At 33.1% G+C, this 18,498-nt stretch overlaps 2 protein-coding genes across 2 annotated transcripts in view; one reads left to right on the forward strand and one right to left on the reverse strand.

The window, feature by feature from the left end:
* The window catches only part of LOC139522595 (uncharacterized), a 57,063-nt gene extending 54,394 nt beyond the window's left edge, over positions 1 to 2,669 (forward strand). Inside the window, exon 6 of the mRNA XM_071316060.1 lies at positions 213 to 2,669. Within this exon, the coding sequence (XP_071172161.1) occupies positions 213 to 247 (35 nt within the window). The 3' untranslated portion in view covers positions 248 to 2,669. The remainder of the gene's footprint in view (positions 1 to 212) is intronic.
* LOC139523969 (neuralized-like protein 2) overlaps positions 1 to 18,498 on the reverse strand; it is a 220,610-nt gene that overhangs the window by 120,170 nt on the left and 81,942 nt on the right. The gene's annotated exons all lie outside the window — the stretch shown is intronic.

Below are 18,498 nucleotides of genomic sequence, written 5' to 3' on the forward strand. Positions count from 1 at the left end.
CAGTCGTATAAAGCTGTCCCCTGCAGAGCACCTGGTTTTTAGTTCTTTGACTACATTTCTTCTGTGTAAGAAACCTATGATATGTCAAATATTTAATCTTAATTTTAGAGCCATATCAAGCTTACATGTAGTGTCCATATTTGCCCCAAATGGTCAGGATTCTATTTATGTTTGTGTTTGCTCTCATATAAACCCTTTGATTCTATTTTCAGGACAAGGGAAAGCAGAATTGGTTAAAATGCTCTAGACAGATGGTAAAATTTTTATGCAATGTTTTACATCGCCAGCATCTTTCGGAACAAGCAGCAACATAGTATAATTTGTTCATTTTTTTGTCGAGCCTGCAACTTTTGTTGCAGAAAGCTCGACATAGGGATAGTGATCCGGCGGCGGTGTTAGCTCACTTCTTAAAAGCTATATATTTTAGAAGGTGGAAGACCTGGATGCTTCATATTTCGTATATAGATGCCTCATGTTACAAAGTTTCCGTCAGTCACATGTCCATTGTCCTTGACCTCATTTTCATGGTTCAGTGACCACTTGAAAAAAAAGTTCAGAATTTTTGTAATGTTGAATTCTCTCTTATTATAAGTAATAGGATAACTATATTTGGTATGTGCGTACCTTGCAAGGTCCTCATGCCCGTCAGACAGTTTTCACTTGACCTCAACCTCATTTTATGGATCAGTGAACAAAATTAAGTGTCGGTGGTCAAATCCATATCTCAGATACTATAAGCAATAGGTGTATGGAAGGACTGGAAGGTGTACATGTCCAACTGGTAGGTGTCATCTGACCTTGACCTCATTTTCATGGTTCAGTGGTTATAGTTAAGTTTTTGTGTTTTGGTCTATTTTTCTCATATTATATGCCAAAGGTCAACTATATTTGGTGTATTGAAATATATTATAATCTATATGTCAGTCCCGCAGGTTTTATTTGACCATGACCTCAATTATACGGTTCATTGGACAGTGTTAAGTTTTTGTGTTTTGGTCTATTTTTCTTAAAACTATAAGTAATAGGTCAACTATATAAGTTGTATGGAAGCATTGTTAGCTGTACATGTCTGCCTGGCATGATTCATCTGACCTTGACCTCATTTTCATGGTTCATTGGTCTTTGTTTAACTATCTTGTTTAATGTTAAGTTTATGTGACAGTTATAATAACGCTTTATACTTAGGACTATCCTCCCCCCCGAGGGACTATCAACATAATATCAATGATTAGTAAAGAAGGCGAGACATTTTAGTGTGTGCACTCTTGTTAAGATAAACACTTTTTTTATTAGAAAACTTAATAGGGTCTTTTCGCTTGATAGTAATTTGATTTTTTTTTCTTTTATTATGGTTGTCACGTATTTTCTTATACTTTTGTTTAAAATTGAAAAGCTGATATGACATTAACATAATAGCACTAACAAGACTTAGAGATTTTACAGATGCTAATATATGCTTTTTTTGTATTTCAATTATAGTGCTAAATCAGCATCTACGTTCAAAATACATTATGCATATCGATCTTCTATCAGTTACAGAGCTATACACAGTTTAAGGGCAGACTTGGGGTCAATTATATTGGAATGTAATTAATTAAATTACACCTAGCATTATAAAAATGATCAATTACACTAATTACACCTTACACAGTTTTTGAAAAGTAATTAATTAAATTACAATTACTTTACGAAAGTAGTTAATTAAATTACACATTAAATTTCATAATATCTTTCTTTTTAAACAATATATATCATTTAGTCTGCATCTCTCTGGTCTGAACACTTTGTTTCGACAGGAGCTGATATGGCAGGTATTGCTCAATCATAAGATGTGTTGATAGAAGAGGAAATGTGTTCCTTTTTACTTGCCAATACATTTAGGGATATTTTGACAACTCAGAAATGAAGCCATTCAATTCAACATAATATAGATAAATGAATTATAAATATATTAAAAATTTATCCATGTTTTATTTACTTTACAATTATCATTATTAATCAAAAGTATTCTTGTCACTAGATGGAAAATCATGTTTAGCACAAACAATGTATAATGTCTAAATATTAGCAGTATTTTGCTAATTAGATAAAATACATGATTTGTATACTTGACTTGATAGTGTGCTACATAAGAATATTGTTCTACAAATTGAAAATGTTTTATTTAATTTTTAATAAATAGATTGCAGAATGGCAAATGAAAATTTTGTCACAGAGTAATGGTAACCAGCTTTGTACTTATATGCTATATAAATCCCAATATTGTACAGAGTTATATTTAAAACAAAATATCATTATGTCTATTAAATATAGAAGTGCTTATGCAAAGTTTAGATGTGGCGTTGCACCACTTAAAATAGAAGCAGGACGACATGAGAATAAACCAATAATTGAAAGATGTGTAAAAACGAAAATAAAGTTGAGAAACATGGAGTTACTTTATGTCCTTTTAAGCAGACCTTCAAAATATATTGTATAATGAAGCAATATAACATAACAATCAATTTTATAACATATCTATTTTGACGAAAAATTTATATTTTTATTCAGTAATGAAGAACTATGTCAGGTAGTTGCTAAAACCTGCTTTAATATTTTATGTAGAAGAACAAATTGTTTTATTTGTATATAGCTGATGATTTATTTTAAATCTTACATATACATGTAAGTAGTTTTAAAATTATGTAAAAAATTGTATATTATGATATTTTACTGTTAGTTTTAATGTACAATATATTTTATATATGTTATCCAATATTTCATGTTATATACAATGTTTTATATGTATATTATACAAGAGGTGAGACTTTAATAAAATATTGAATCTGAATCTGTAATAGTGGCATTGTCTCTAGGCTGTTTTATTACACATTTAGTCTAATTAATTGCCATTAGTTTTTACAGCTCAGCTGTAACTTTTATTTCCATAATCCTTTTGTGTATACTAATTTGACAAAATGATTGTGTGCACTGATTTAAAATTCTAAATTAACTGTCTAAGAAAGATTTACACATTTGCTTAACCATACATACATGTATTGATCATATTGCAATCTATTTAGATAAAAGCTTTTTCTTAAAAAATGAACAACACCAATGATTCTCACACTTTTTATAAGACCGCAAATTTTGCGGTCGTATATTGGTATCACGTCGATATCGTCGTCATCATCAGCGTCTTTCCGAAGACGGATGGTTTCCGGATAATAACTTTAGTATAAGTAAATAAAAATCAATAAAATTTTAACACAATGTTTATAACCACAAAAGGAAGCTTGGGATTGATTTGGGGGTTATGGTCCCTAAGGTTTAGGAATTAGGGCCCAAAGGGGCCCAAAACAAGCATTTATCTAGTGTCATGACAATAAGTTGCAATTGTTCTGAAATTGTACCACAATGTTTAATACCATAAGTAGAAGGTTGGTATATATTTTAGGGGTTATGGGGCAAACAGTCTAGGAATAAAGGACCAAAAAGGGTCCAAAAACAAGCATTTTTGTTGTTTCAAGACAATAAATTGGAGTTATCTTTCTTTGTCCAGAATAGTTGTTGAATCACCTAAAACCAATGATTTATGAAATCTTCTTTGAAAACTGGAGTTATCTTTCTTTGTCCAGAATAGTAGTTGAATCTACTTAAATCAATGCTATATACAAAATACAATGCCATATTCACTTTTACTTCCAACTGATAAATTAAAGCAATCTTTACCATTCAGTGATTACAAGCACTAAGATGACCATTCTAGGGTTATGCCCCTTTACAAGTGGAAAAATTGAAGATTTTTTTAATTTCTGTTCTCTGAACTTAAGTTTGTCTCAACTAAATTTAATGAAATGTGTATATAATGCTTATTACCTCTAAACTCAGTTTAAGTTCAATTTTTGGCAGCTTCACTTTTACAGTTCTTGAATTATGTTCCTTTATAACATTATAAGCTATCGGGGCATCATCTGTGTCCCTTGGACACATTCCCCATTTTTTTTTTTAGAAGTTTCTATTAATTAATATTGATTTTAACCATGACTGTATGACATTTTATATTTTAAAATTTTATGATGTATTTAAATGAGTAGTTATTGTTGCAAACTCCATTTAAAATTTGAATTGAGATCATTTTTTGAATGAGGAAAAGTGGGAGGTGAACAAATAATGGGCAGCAAAGTGAATTGCTCAAAAGCAAAATTTTTTTTTTTAAGTTAGACCACATTCATTCTGTGTCCGAAACCTATGCCATGTCAACTATTCAATTACAATCCAAATTCAAAGCTGTATCCAGCTTGAATGTTGTGTCCATACTTGCCCAAACCGTTCAGGGTTCGACCTCTGCGGTCGTATAAAGCTGCGCCCTGTGGAGCATCTGGTTATTGTTGTGATATCACCTTGAAATTCCATGCTGAATTAATGAGAAGGAGACACATAAATGAATAGATTGACTTTAAACACTTTTTTTTTTTTACACATTTCCCTTCTGTTTCTATCGTATCTTGAGTTCTCCCTTACACTATTTACGTTTCTTTTACAATCTTGAAAAATCAGTATTAAAAATATATCTAACCTAGTGAGTCATGGTTGGAATGCCAGACAAAGTAAAAGCATGTATATCCTTTACTCATTATTAAAATCATTCACAGAAATCGTGTATGAATTTAAAATCAGTATTTGGTTATTTAAGCATAATTATGAGGGGGGGCAAGGGGGGTCACCATAACAGCAAAACAATGAATTGATTTGATGAAAAACAGATAACAAGGAATTGAAAAGGGACAATAACAGATAACAGTAAATGAAATATGAAAATAAATCTGTTCAGGACCAACCCAGTAGATGACTCGTAGATCTTAGTATATAACTTGTGGAATGGACCTAGAAAATTGTAATTTGTGTAAACAAGACGTTTCGGTCGTTGAGGCAGTTCTGCCTTGGTTGATTTTTTTCCGTAACTTGTACAATAAGTTATAGTATGGATGTTGAATTTTTCTGAACGAAATTACTAGTTTCTGTTTTTGATATACGGATATTTTTAATCTAGGGCATTTAAGGGATCAATTTTTAATGATTTAGGTTTTTTTATTTAATTTGATTTTTAGATTTTTTATTTCTGAAAAGCAATATATACACTTTACAAGCAACAAGTAATAAAAAAAAAATTGATGCACAATCTATTTTTTGTATTTAATGACCTCATGATAAAACTTACTTATAAAATACAAAAATACCCAGATCAGTGGAGACAGGACATGTAACTGACACACGCATGCCAGTTATGGTTATTCTGATAATAGAAATTGACTCAAGTGACAATTCTGATAGTATAATAGAAATTGGACCTAGTGAAAATTTGGATGACACCAAGTGAAACACCAATCATGCATCTTATGTGAAATTATAGAATATGGAAAATTTGGGTACAGCATGGGAGAAGCTGTAGGATTTTTAAAAGGATATTTGTCGAAAAATGAAACTGAAGACCGTTGACATCTTTATTTGCATCAATGGTTTCTGAGCTTCAATTTTCGCCATGTGAAGCAATTAAAAAGCTTTTAAAAATATGGTGGTCAGGGTTCTCTTTCATTTAATCGAAAAGAGAGGGAGTAGCACTTATAATATAAATGCTAAAAGAAAAAGATGTATAATTCCCAAAGACATAATTCAAACCCATACCACTTAGTAATGTAAAACAATTCAAAGGAGAAAACTAACTGCCTAATTTATCCACAAAATAGTGAACGAGAAACTTAGTAACACAGTAACAAACTACAACCACTGAATCCAGGCTCCTGACTTGGAAATAGGCACATACAGAATGTAACTGCGTCAACTTAAGCATGCTAGTTGGAGTCTTATCCTCCCCTGATCAGGGACAGTGGTGTAATAGCACAGCATAAAGATTACTATGTGATCATTGAATAAACAAAAATCTATAGGGTGTACCAATGCTTTTTTTTATAAAAAAATCCATACTACAAGTTATCATAGTGTACAAGCAATAAGTGAATTATAATTTGTACAAAATGCTACATGTTCACAGACAACGGAACTTATTACAAAGGATAATAATAATATATATATACTGGACTGGTCCTTGGACCAATTGATTTTAATATATCCATGTGATGTATGTTACTGAAATTCTTCTGCAAATACAGGGTCACCCGACATTACCAGTAGAAAGACCCAAATATATATGCATTGTAAGAAGATGTGGTAAGCGTGCCAATGAGACTATTATCCATTCAAATCACAATTTTCAATTATCTTCAATTTCTACGGAAGATTGGCTGTCAAAATGCTAACATTCCAATTTTCAATAACAGTTAACAGCAAATAGATTCTCACAATAACAGATAACAAAATAGATAATAGTCCTATAACAGCTAACAAAGAATAAGACAATAACAGCTAACAGTAAATATATTTTCAGAATAACAGATAACAAAGAATTAAAATGCCCCATAACAGCATAACAGTTAAACCCCTTGCCCCCCCTCAATTATGTTTGTTGTAGATGATCATAACATCTATGCTTTAAAATGTTAATATGTAGATCAACTTTCGCGGTAAACAGTGGGGATACAAAAAATTAGGGAGGGAAACAGCAGTTTCATTCTTTCTGTAACTGAATTAAGAATCTACAATGATGTAAATAGCACATAATTTTAAACAATTGTTCTTAAAATTCACAGTTTTACCTGTATATAAGGTTTTTTTTAAACTTGAGCACCACACCACACTAAATATCTAAATATTTTAAAACCATATATCCCCAAGTGGGAGTGCTCCGATATTTAACGGAGGAATCTACCTGAACAGAACAGAACAGAACAGAATCTTACTCCAATACAGGAGCACCTCAATTGATGAGTAATTATCCACCTAAATGAAAGTAAATGTATCTGAACTCTTTAAATTTGACGTTATTATATGATAAGTAGTCCATTAAAACAAAATTTTGTGTACCAAAATAATCATTCTAATGGTAAAAAAAATTCACAAACTTTCAAATGTTGCTTTTTAGCTCACCTGACCTGAAAGGTCTAGTGAGCTTTTCTTATCACTTGGCGTCCGTCGTCCGTAAACTTTTACAAAAATCTTCTCTGAAACTACTGGGCCAAATTTAACCAAACTTGGCCACAACCATCATTGGGTTATCTAGTTTTAAAAGTGTGTCCGATGACTCGGCTTACCAACCAAGATGGCTGCCATGGCTAAAAATAGAACATAGGGATAAAATGTAGATTTTGACTTATATCTCTGAAACCATAGCATTTAGAGCAAAATTTGACAAAGTCACATGTTTATTAGGTCAAGATCTATCTACCCTTAAATTTTTAGACAAATCTAACAGTTGTTGGGTTGTTGTCCCCGAATTATTTTTTTTTATCGTATATTGGTATTACGTTGTCGACGTCGTCAGCGTTGGCCGGAGACGGACCATTTCAAAAGAATAACTTAGGTTAATAGAAATTAATAAAATTTTGACACAATGAAGGTTGGGATTGATTTTGGGGTTTATGGTAAAAAAGGTTAAGAATAAGGGGTCCAAAACAAGCATTTGTTTAGTTTCAGGACAATAAGTTGTGTATTAGTATTTCAAATGCTCTGTTATTGTACCACAATGTTTAATTCCATAAGGAGAATGTTGGGATTTATTTTAAGGGTTATTGGGCAAACATTCTTAGGATTTAAGGGCCAACAAGTGGCCAAAAACAAGCATTTTTTAAAGTTTTTGGACAACAACTTGTGTGTTACTGTATGGATCTATCTGCCATTGTACCATAAGGTTCCGTATAACAAAGGGAAGGCTTGGAATGATTATGAGGGTTATGGTCGAGAAGGTTTTGGAATTAGGGGCCAAACAAAGGGGCAGTTTATAGTTTGCAGTCAATAACTTGTGTTTAATATTTTTAATTTTGTGTAAAAATATCTCTTAAATTAGACCACAAGTTTCCATACTAAAAAGGGATGGTTATTGGGGGTTATGGCTCAAATCATTTAGCAATTGGGGAAAAACGAGGGTTTCTCTTGTTGAAGGACAATTTAGACAATTTAAAAGCAGTGTAAGGGAGGTAATCCAATATAAATCCATTTAAAGAATACTGTTATATAAATATGTTTACACTGCTTGAAAATTATATATTAAGAAATGATGATTGTCTTGAGATGATTAGCTGTAAATTTATTTTTAGAAGTTACTTTTAATCAATATTAATTTTAATCATGACTATGTCATTTTATATTTCAATATCGTATGACGTTATTGAATAAGAGTTTACAAAAAAAAAAAATTAAGTTCATTAGACCACATTCATTATGTGTCCGAAACCTATGCTGTGTCAACTATCTCATCACAATCCAAACCTGTATCAAGCACTGAATGTTGTGTCCATACTTGCCCCAACTGTTCATTGTCTACCTCTGCGGTCGTATTAAAATGTGCCACGCGGAGCATCTGGTTGGTTATTACCTTGAATATTATTATATATAGAGATAAACTGTAAACAGCAATAATGTTCGACAAAGTAAAATCTACAAATAAGTCAACATGACCAAAATTGTCAATTGACCCCTTAGGGAGTTACTGCCCTTTATATTAAATTTTTAACAATTTTCATAAATTTTTGTAATTGTTTACAAAATATTTTCAACTAATTACTGGGCCAAGTTCATTAAAGATAGAGATAATGGTAGCAACAAAAATGTTCAGTAAAGTAAAATCTACAATCCATCACCAAAAACACAATTTTTTCATGAACAGTCCATTGTTTAATATGCACATAGACCAAGTTGAGCGACATAGGCTCTTGAGAGCCTCTAGTTTTAGTTTAAACATATATTATTTATTCATGAAATTTACAAATATATCAAAATGTAGGATCTGGAAACAAGCTGCACACAGTGAGCTTATATCAATATGAATGATTTTTGTGAGTACATGCATCCCTGTGGTGAGAGCTTTATCAGTGGAAATTTAAAACTGAATAGACTTTTCTATTGGAGCACTTGGAGCACTGTCACAAAAATGGAGAATGGCCCTAGCCTGCAGTTCAGTGGTACACAATTAAAATTAAAAGAAAATATATTGTACTAGTTTATAATGGTAACATTGAATTTTAGATAATATTAACGGTACCAATTTTCCTGCACCAGATGCGCATTTCGACAATACATGTCTCTTCAGTGATGCTCGTGGCCAAAATATTTGAAATCCAAAGCTTATATAAAAGATGAAGAGCTATAATCCAAAAGGTCCAAAAAGTATAGCCAAATCCGTGAAAGGAATCAGATAATTTCAGATAATTGATGCTTGACTAAGACAATGAAAGTACATTAAGCAACAATTAATTTCAAAATTGTCAACCTTTTATACATGCTCTAGCTGTTCTTTTACTCATTCTTTGTATGAAGACTATCAAAAGATACCCAAAAGAAAATAGAAACAATGGCCTTCTCTTCCCTCAGAGCTCTAAACTCCTTGATTATAAATTTTAGATTTATTTTTCCGAGTTGCAGGGATTTATTGTCAAGCCTGCCACTTTTGTCGCAGAAAGCTCAACATGGGATAGTGATCCGGCGGCGGCGGTGTAAGCTAACTTCTTTAAAGCTTTATATTTTAGAAGTTGGAAGACCTGGGTGCTTCAAAATTTGTATAAGGATGCCTCATGTTACATGTCCAATGTCCTTGACATCATTTTCATGGTTCAGTGACTACTTGAAAAAAAGAGTTATGATTTTTTGTAATGTTAAATTCTCTCTTATTAAAAGTAATGTTTGGTATATGCGTACCTTGCAAGGTCCTCGTACCAGTGAGACAGTTTTCACTTGACCTCGACCTCATTTCATGAATGAATGAACAAGGTTAAGTTTTGGTGGTCAAATCCATATCTCAAATACTATAAGCAATAGGTCTAGTATATTCGGTGTATGGAAGGACTGTAAGGTGTACATGTCCAACCGACAGGTGTCATCTGACCTTGACCTCATTTTCATGGTTCAGTGGTTATAGTTTTTATACGACTGCAAAAATTGAAAAAAATTTGGTCGTATATTGGTATCACGTAGGCGTCGTCGTTGTCGTCCGAAGACATTTGGTTTTCGCACTCTAACTTGAGTAAAAGTAAATAGAAATCTATGAAATTTAAACACAAGGTTAATGACCATAAATGGAAGGTTGGGATTGATTTTGGGTGTTTTGGTCCCAACAGTTTGGAATTAAGGGCCAAAAAGGGCCCAAATAAGCATTTTTCTTGGTTTTCGCACAATAACTTTAGAAGAAGTAAACAGAAATCTATGAAATTTTAAAATAAGGTCTATGACCACAAAAGGAAGGTTGGGATTGATTTTGAGAGTTAAAGTCCCAACAGTTTAGGAATAAGGGACTAAAAACAGGTCCCAAAATAAGCATTTTTCTTGGTTTTTGCACAATAACTTTAGTATAAGTTAATAGAAATCTATGAAATTTTAACACAATGTTTATGACAACAAAAGGAAGGTTTGGATTGATTTTAGGAGTTTTGGTCCCAACGAATTAGGGATCAAAAGGGTCCAAAATTTAACCTATGCAGTGTCAACTATTTAATCACAATCCAAATTCAGAGCTGTATCCAGTTTGAATGTTGTGTCCATACTAGCTCCAACCGTTCATGGTTCGACCTCTGCGGTCGTATAAAGCTGTGCCCTGGGAGCATCTTGTTGTGTTTTGGTCTGTTTTTCTTATACTGTTTGATTTGCGTCTTGTCATGACCATTAGTTTTATCTGAAAAAATAAGAAATTAGATCTAGTCACATGTTGAATAAAATATGTGTTAAAAATAATATATGATGTGTCCCCGACATTCTTCGATATTCGATGTGTTGCCGACATCCTTTTTCCATTTTAAAAAAAACAAGACGTTTTTCGACAATAATGACGGATATTCGTGAGTTACAAGTATTTTCCCCGAGTACAATAAAGAATTCGGACATAGATAAAGGCAGATGTGGTGTGAGTGCCAATGAGACAACTCTCCATCCAAATAACAATTTAAAAAAGTAAACCATTATAGGTTAAAGTACGGCCTTCAACACGGAGCCTTGGCTGTTCATTTGTTGATAAAGTAGGCGGTTCTTGATAATCAAGATGTTGTTATGAAAATTTTGCCGATATCCTGCATGTTTGACCTAATTCCTAAAACTGGTATCGAAGTGTTTGCAAAATTGAGATAACCAATAATATTGAGCGATGGCTCATTAATTTTCCTACTTTATATAGTCTTTGGTGGACTATTTTGTATAATCATAACCCTCATATAACTGGCATAATAAGTAAGATTCTTACCTTGAAGCGACAAGATGGTGGTCCAATTTCAATCGCCGACACCCTGCGTGATGACGTATATTCCCCCCCTTGCAGCATGCTATTATAGATATAGACCGTCGCCAATATTTGACCCCGAATGATAACCGGACCAGAGGTAAAAATCGCTTCTTCCAAGAAAGAACAAGTACAGACACCTACGGCCAATCTTCTTCCCGAGGACAATCAGGGACTGGAACAACCTACCAACAACAGTTACAGCGACCAACACCGTGGAGGGATTCAGAGCTGCCCTGAAGGCATGCTCTGAAAAGAAGTAGGAAAAACCAGTTGTAAATAATTTTAATTGTATATTTTTGCGAACGTTTTAAATGTAATTTGTAAATAGCCAGAAGAAATCTTTCTGTGTTGCCCGACACTGCGTTAAGTTTTCGCGCGGAACCATCAACATTCAGCATTGAATCCGGTTCCTTACCTGGAAGAAGAAGAAGAAGATATTGTCATAATCTATGTTGAAAGTGTCGGATTAACGGGGCGACCCCGATCGTGGGAATGTGCTTTATTAGAGCTATCGTTCATTCCAGAATTAGAATCCTAAATGAGACGCAGTTACCTCTCTCCGATTTAACGCATCAGTCGTACGTTAAGGAAGCATCTCTCCATATTCTCCAGTCCATTGGATCATTGAATGAAGTTATGACGGACGTTTCGTTTGATAATCCAATCTATTTCACAGTACACAGGAACGAACTGTATCACGTCGAATTTGTTTTGAGAGACGACAATCTGCAAATATTTCGTCTAAAAGATGACCACGTATTTCTCTTGCTACACTTTCGAATGAAGTGAAATAAAAAAATCTATAAGATAAAAATTCACACTCTCATTTGGGAAAATATGAATAAGTACAATTGCTTTCTTTGTCGCAAAGTGTATGTGTGGCAGCACGATCTTCGAAGACATATGAGAATTAAGCAAAATATACCACCAACATCTAACCTAGCAGCAGCAGCAACAGAGCAACAGCAGTAGGAGGCTTCGTGTTTAGACACCCTTTCACCATGACCGTGTTCGGTCCAACACCCTGTAGAAAAACTCATTTCATAAAAAGTAGTTTAACATTATAAAAAGTAGCAAAACACCATAAAAAATCTTTTTCTCGGGATATATCAGTTTGTTTTGGGGATATCACGTTTTTCTTGTATTTCTCGGGAAATCGTGGTAACGCAAGTAAAGAGGCTGTGTAGTCCTATTCCAGAAAGGATCGTTTGGTTGTATATCTTTACGAGGAAATACAACGAACAGTGCTTGAATTCATTCGTGGGATTCCTTTGGACTCGAAAGTGAAGATTTTTTCTATCCCAACATTCGAAACATCCTATAAGTTGACCTTATGTCGACACCGGCTTAAGACTTAAGAATTGAAAATTTGTTTACGGAAGGAAGGGGGTCACCATAAAAATTTAACGGTAGCCGTTTTAAATAAGAATTTTTACTTTGGCGGTTTTTTCTTCGGATTACTTGAAAATCTCTCTCACACTTCCAGACACTAAATCTGGTTCTAGGCTTGAGATAATAATTTAATCATTTTGTACGCCCGATAAAGTAGATACCCGCATGATTTTACATGCTATTCATGTAGGTAAAGAGTTCGGTGTAAAAGGCATATATAGGGTACGATAATAATAAAGTCACAAGATTCAGATATTCTGATCTTATGCGTTCATTACTTCCACTTCATGCAGCATACGCACATGAGCTATGTTTTCAAACAGGCACTATAACTTGCACACAAGATTTTCGCCGCTATATGCCTGTCCACGAAATATGTAAAAGTCTCGGGTTTGCCATCTGTATCATTCTACCAGGCGCATATGTTTTAACATGATGCGATACAACATCATCCCTGTTTAGGATCGGTAAGCGCGCTTTTTTTAGTCTTAAAGGAAAACCCAGATGATTTTTCCGATTTGTCAAACCTTTCTTATTGTGACATCGATGAATATATGGACGCAGCTCGAGATCTTGTTGTTACACTAAATGATTTCAAATCAAAAATCAAAATAGATAATTGTGACCCAAACAAATTGAGCGTAATAGTGGCTAAAATTGTCTCTTCTATGGTCGGTTTGTGGTCTCTTTGGTACATTCCCCATTTCCATTGTCAATTTTACAATTTATAATTTCTCCCTTGTCAAACTTCATCCTTGTAAATTTACTTTTAAACAATATGTAATAAGAGTTTCACTCCAGACATAAATTTGATGTCTTCCCATATAGCAAAACTATACTACATTCTCCTCTTAAGTTAGGATGGGAAAAGAAGAATGACTTGTTCCTTTCTATCTCGAAGGTCAGATGTCATATGAATTTGCATTTGTTTCGAACAAAATCTATCATGAACAGATTTATGCCCATGTCAGGCAAATGAAATTTGTCAAAATGCAAATACTCGTCTGGTTGCAGTTAGAAACATTGATGACTACGAAGATGTAGATGTATAAGATTTCATTTTTCTGTTTGCTCCTTATGAATCATTGCTAGCTATTGAATGAAAATTAAGCAGTCCCTAATCTTTTCTAAACAATAAATATAACATCTACTCAATTTTGAAATCGTTGTAAATATAGTAATAATCTATCTAGTGGGGAAAGATATGTAAAAAAAAAACCCCTGCCGTATGGTCTCTAACCTTGTCGTGGTTGGTGGGCTTAAACCACAGGAGAACATGTATAACAACAGACTATTAGCAGTTAACTGACATGCCAGCTCCAGACTTCAATTAAGCTGACTGAAAGATTATGATTTCATCATATGAACATCAGGCACAATCCTTCCCGTTAGGGGTTTAGTATCATACCATCATAACATATATGAGAAGAACATAACCCGTGTCATGCCAACAACTGGTTTTTGAATAAATGTGTTTAGTTCCGATGCAAAGACCCTATAAGTGAATCAATATTAACGCCAAAATATGCAATCTTTAATGACCTGACAACAGTATCGTAACTATATCCCTTCTTAATAAGTCTATTCAAAGATTTTGTTAGTTTTTGAGGTGAATACTGACACCTTTGTGCTTTATAAAGAATATTTCCATAAAAAATTGGATGTGAAATACCTGAACGTATAAGAAGTCTGCATGTTGAGCTATATTTACGAATGATGTCCTTATACCGATGATAAAATTTAATGTTTTGACTAGTTTATGATATCGAAAACCCTGGTGTAATAATTTTTATACGACTGCAAAATTTGAAAAAATTTTCGTTGTATATTGCTATCACGTTGGCGTCGTCGTCTGCGTCGTCGTCGTCGTCGTCGTCGTCCGAATACTTTTAGTTTTCGCACTCTAACTTTAGTAAAAGTGAATAGAAATCTATGAAATTTTAACACAAGGTTTATGACCACAAAAGGAAGGTTGGGATTGATTTTGGGAGTTTTAGTCCCAACATTTTAGGAATTAGGGGCCAAAAAGGGCCCAAATAAGCATTTTCTTGGTTTTCGCACTTTAACTTTAGTTTAAGTAAATAGAAATCTATGAAATTTTGACATAAGGTTTATGACCACAAAAGAAAGGTTGGGATTGATTTTGGGAGTTTTGGTTCCAACAGTCTAGGAATTAGGGGCCAAAAAAGGGCCCAAATAAGCATTATTCTTGGTTTTCGCACAATAACTTTAGTTTAAGTAAATAGAAATCAATGAAATTTAAACACAATGTTTATGACCACAAAAGGAAGGTTGGTATTGATTTTGGGAGTTAAGGTCCCAACAGTTTAGGAATTAGGGGCCAAAAAAGGACCCAAATAAGCATTTTTTTTGGTTTTCGCACCATAACTTTAGTAAAAGTAAATAGAAATCTATGAAATTTAAACACAAGGTTTATGACCATAAAAGGAAGGTTGGTATTGATTTTGGGAGTTTTGGTCCCAACAGTTTAGGAATAAAGGGCCCAAAGGGTCCAGATTTAAACTTTGTTTGATTTTATCAAAAATTGAATAATTGGGGTTCTTTGATATGCCGAATCTAACTGTGTATGTAGATTCTTAATTTTTGGTCCCGTTTTCAAATTGGTCTACATTAAGGTCCAAAGGGTCCAAAATTAAACTTAGTTTGATTTTAACAAAAATTGAATCCTTGGGGTTCTTTGATATGCTGAATCTAAAAATGTACTTAGATTTTTTATTATTGGCCCAGTTTTCAAGTTGGTCCAAATCGGGGTCCAAAATTAAACTTTGTTTGATTTCATCAAAAATTGAATAATTGGGGTTCTTTGATATGCCAAATCTAACTGTGTATGTAGATTCTTAATTTTTGGTCCCGTTTTAAAATTGGTTTACATTAACGTCCAAAGGGTCCAAAATTAAACTAAGTTTGATTTTAACACAAATTGAATTATTGGGCCTCTGTGATATGCTGAATCTAAACATGTACTTAGATTTTTGATTATGGGCCCAGTTTTCAAGTTGGTCCAAATCAGGATCCAAAATTATTATATTAAGTATTGTGCAATAGCAAGAAATTTTCAATTGCACAGTATTCAGCAATAGCAAGAAATCTTCAATTGCACAGTATTGTGCAATAGCAAGAAATCTTCAATTGCACAGTATTGTGCAATAGCAAATATTTTCAATTGCACAGTATTCCACAATAGCAAGAAATATCTAATTGCACAATATTGTGCAATAGCAAGAAATTCAAATTGGATTTCAATTGGAGTTATCTTTCTTTGTCCAGAGTAGTAGTTGAATCAACTTAAATCATTGTTTTATACAATATACAATGTATATTCACTTTTACTACCAACTGATAGATTAAAACAATCTTTACCATTCAGTGATAACAAGCACTTTTTTTACATTTTAATATTTTATGATGTATTTAAATGAGTAGTTATTGTTGCAAACTTCATTAGAAATTTGAATTGAGATCAGTTTTGAAATAAGGGAAAGGGGGATGTGAAAAAAAAATTGGAGGGTCAATTTTTTTCATTTCAGATTTCATAAATAAAAAGAAAATTTCTTCAAACATTTTTTTGAGGGGATTAATATTCAACAGCATAGTGAATTGCTCAAAGGCAAACATTTTTTTTTAAGTTCATTAGACCACATTCATTCTGTGTCAGAAACCTATGCTGTGTCAACTATTTAATCACAATCCAAATTTAGAGCTGAATCCAGCTTGAATGTTATGTCCATACTTGCCCCAACCGTTCAGGGTTCAACCTCTGCGGTCGTATAAAGCTGCGCCCTGCGGAGCATCTGGTTCAGTAATACATAAATTTCTCTCGTTAAAATCTAAAACATTGTTACATACACGAGCGAATCGTACAAGTTGAGATATATTAACACCATAAGATGGTGACAAGGGAACGTCACCATCTAAAAATGGATAATTAACGATAGGAAATGAAAAATCATCTCTTTTATCATAAATTTTAGTATTCAGCTTTCTGTTAGTGATATAGATATCAAGATCGAGGAAAGGGCAGTGGTCATTGTTAGTATTAGCTTTATTTAAAGTAAGTTCAACAGGATAAATTTCTTTAATATACATACTGAAGTCGTCATTATTGAGAGCCAAAATATCATCCAAATATCTAAAAGTATTATTAAATTTGTTTATCAGATGTTGTTTCGATGGGTCTTTGCTTATTTTTGTCATAAATTGTAACTCATAGCAATACAAAAACAGGTCCGCAATAAGTGGTGCACAGTTAGTCCCTATTGGAATTCCGATAATCTGACGATATACGGAATCCCCAAAGCGAACAAAAATGTTATCTAGTAAAAATGCAAGGGCATATATAGTATCAAAGCATGTCCAATTGACATAATTTTTTTGTTTATTGCTACTAAAAAATGACCTAAAAGAGTTTGAACATATATATTCACATTCTGACTTTTTAAATGCCCATTTAATTAGGTGTGTGAATTTTTTTTGAGAATGTGAGGCAATGTGGTATACAGTGCCTGTTTGAAAACATAGCTCATGCGTATGCTGCATGAAGGGAAAGTAATAAACGCATAAGATCTGAACATCTGTATCTTGTGACTTTATTATTATTCTACCCTATATGCATTTTACACCGAACTCTTTACCTACATAAATAGCATGAAAATCATGCGGGTATCTTCTTCATCGGGCGTACAAAATGATTCTCAAAACCTGAATGCTCCTTCTGAGCAGAATTGGGGTCCTTGGAAGTGCTAGCTAGATAAATGACGCTTGAAATATACTAAAATATACATGATCTTTCCGTGTTCCCAGACCCTTGATAAAGCTTTTGTTTGTGCTAATTTCTCGCATATTAATAAGCAATTCAGTTATTAAGAACCCTGACATATAACACACGTATTTCATTCCTACTTTGTTTAGGGCTGGATGAGCATAGTTTAACAGGACTGTGTGCCATATTCCGGATCTGAAACGTGACCGAAAGATTATAACAATTATAACAAAAAAGCAATTCAAAAAAGCAATTAAAAATATAAAAACCAACAAAAAAAATATTTCCTAAAACAAAACAACGATCTTCAAAATAACTCGACTATTCAAAACATACATATCGACCATACAACAAGTAAAAAGAGAAAAGAAAGCTACAAAACGATTAACTGCACGAGAAGAGGCGTGTTTGAATCAAGGCAGAATTATCACTAAAGTGTTTTAAATTGCTATTTTCTTCTCACCGATTAACATTACACGAAATATATTTGGCACACATATGAACCATGTCTTATTGATGAAATCAGAGTAAACATCTTGTGGAAGTTACACGCAATAAATTTTCTTTCGTTCAAAATGTGACATATTTCAGCTAAAAAAATAGTCTTGCAAAAATCATGAAATACTTACACTTAAATTATATAAATCTTTTCAGCTTTTGTTATATGATAAATTTAATTTTCAAGCTAGATGATCAGTATCCTTTGAACAAATAACCCAGAAAGCAATAATCTTATTTTTCGTGTTGGAGATGGCCTGTATGAGTAGGTATTTTTGTGTACTCTTAGAAAGCACAAAATTTGAAAAACGTGACCACGGTAGCTTACGACGACATTCATGATTGGAAAATTTAATGATTTTCCAATAGTTTGCATATAAATATAGACGTGTGTTATCCGTTAACTTAAACTCGTTAACTAGAAGTATTTTTCGATACTGGGCACCCTACTACTACAGATATCGCTATGCTG

Source organism: Mytilus edulis, chromosome 5, assembly GCF_963676685.1.
Source record: "Mytilus edulis chromosome 5, xbMytEdul2.2, whole genome shotgun sequence".
Taxonomy (NCBI): domain Eukaryota; kingdom Metazoa; phylum Mollusca; class Bivalvia; order Mytilida; family Mytilidae; genus Mytilus; species Mytilus edulis.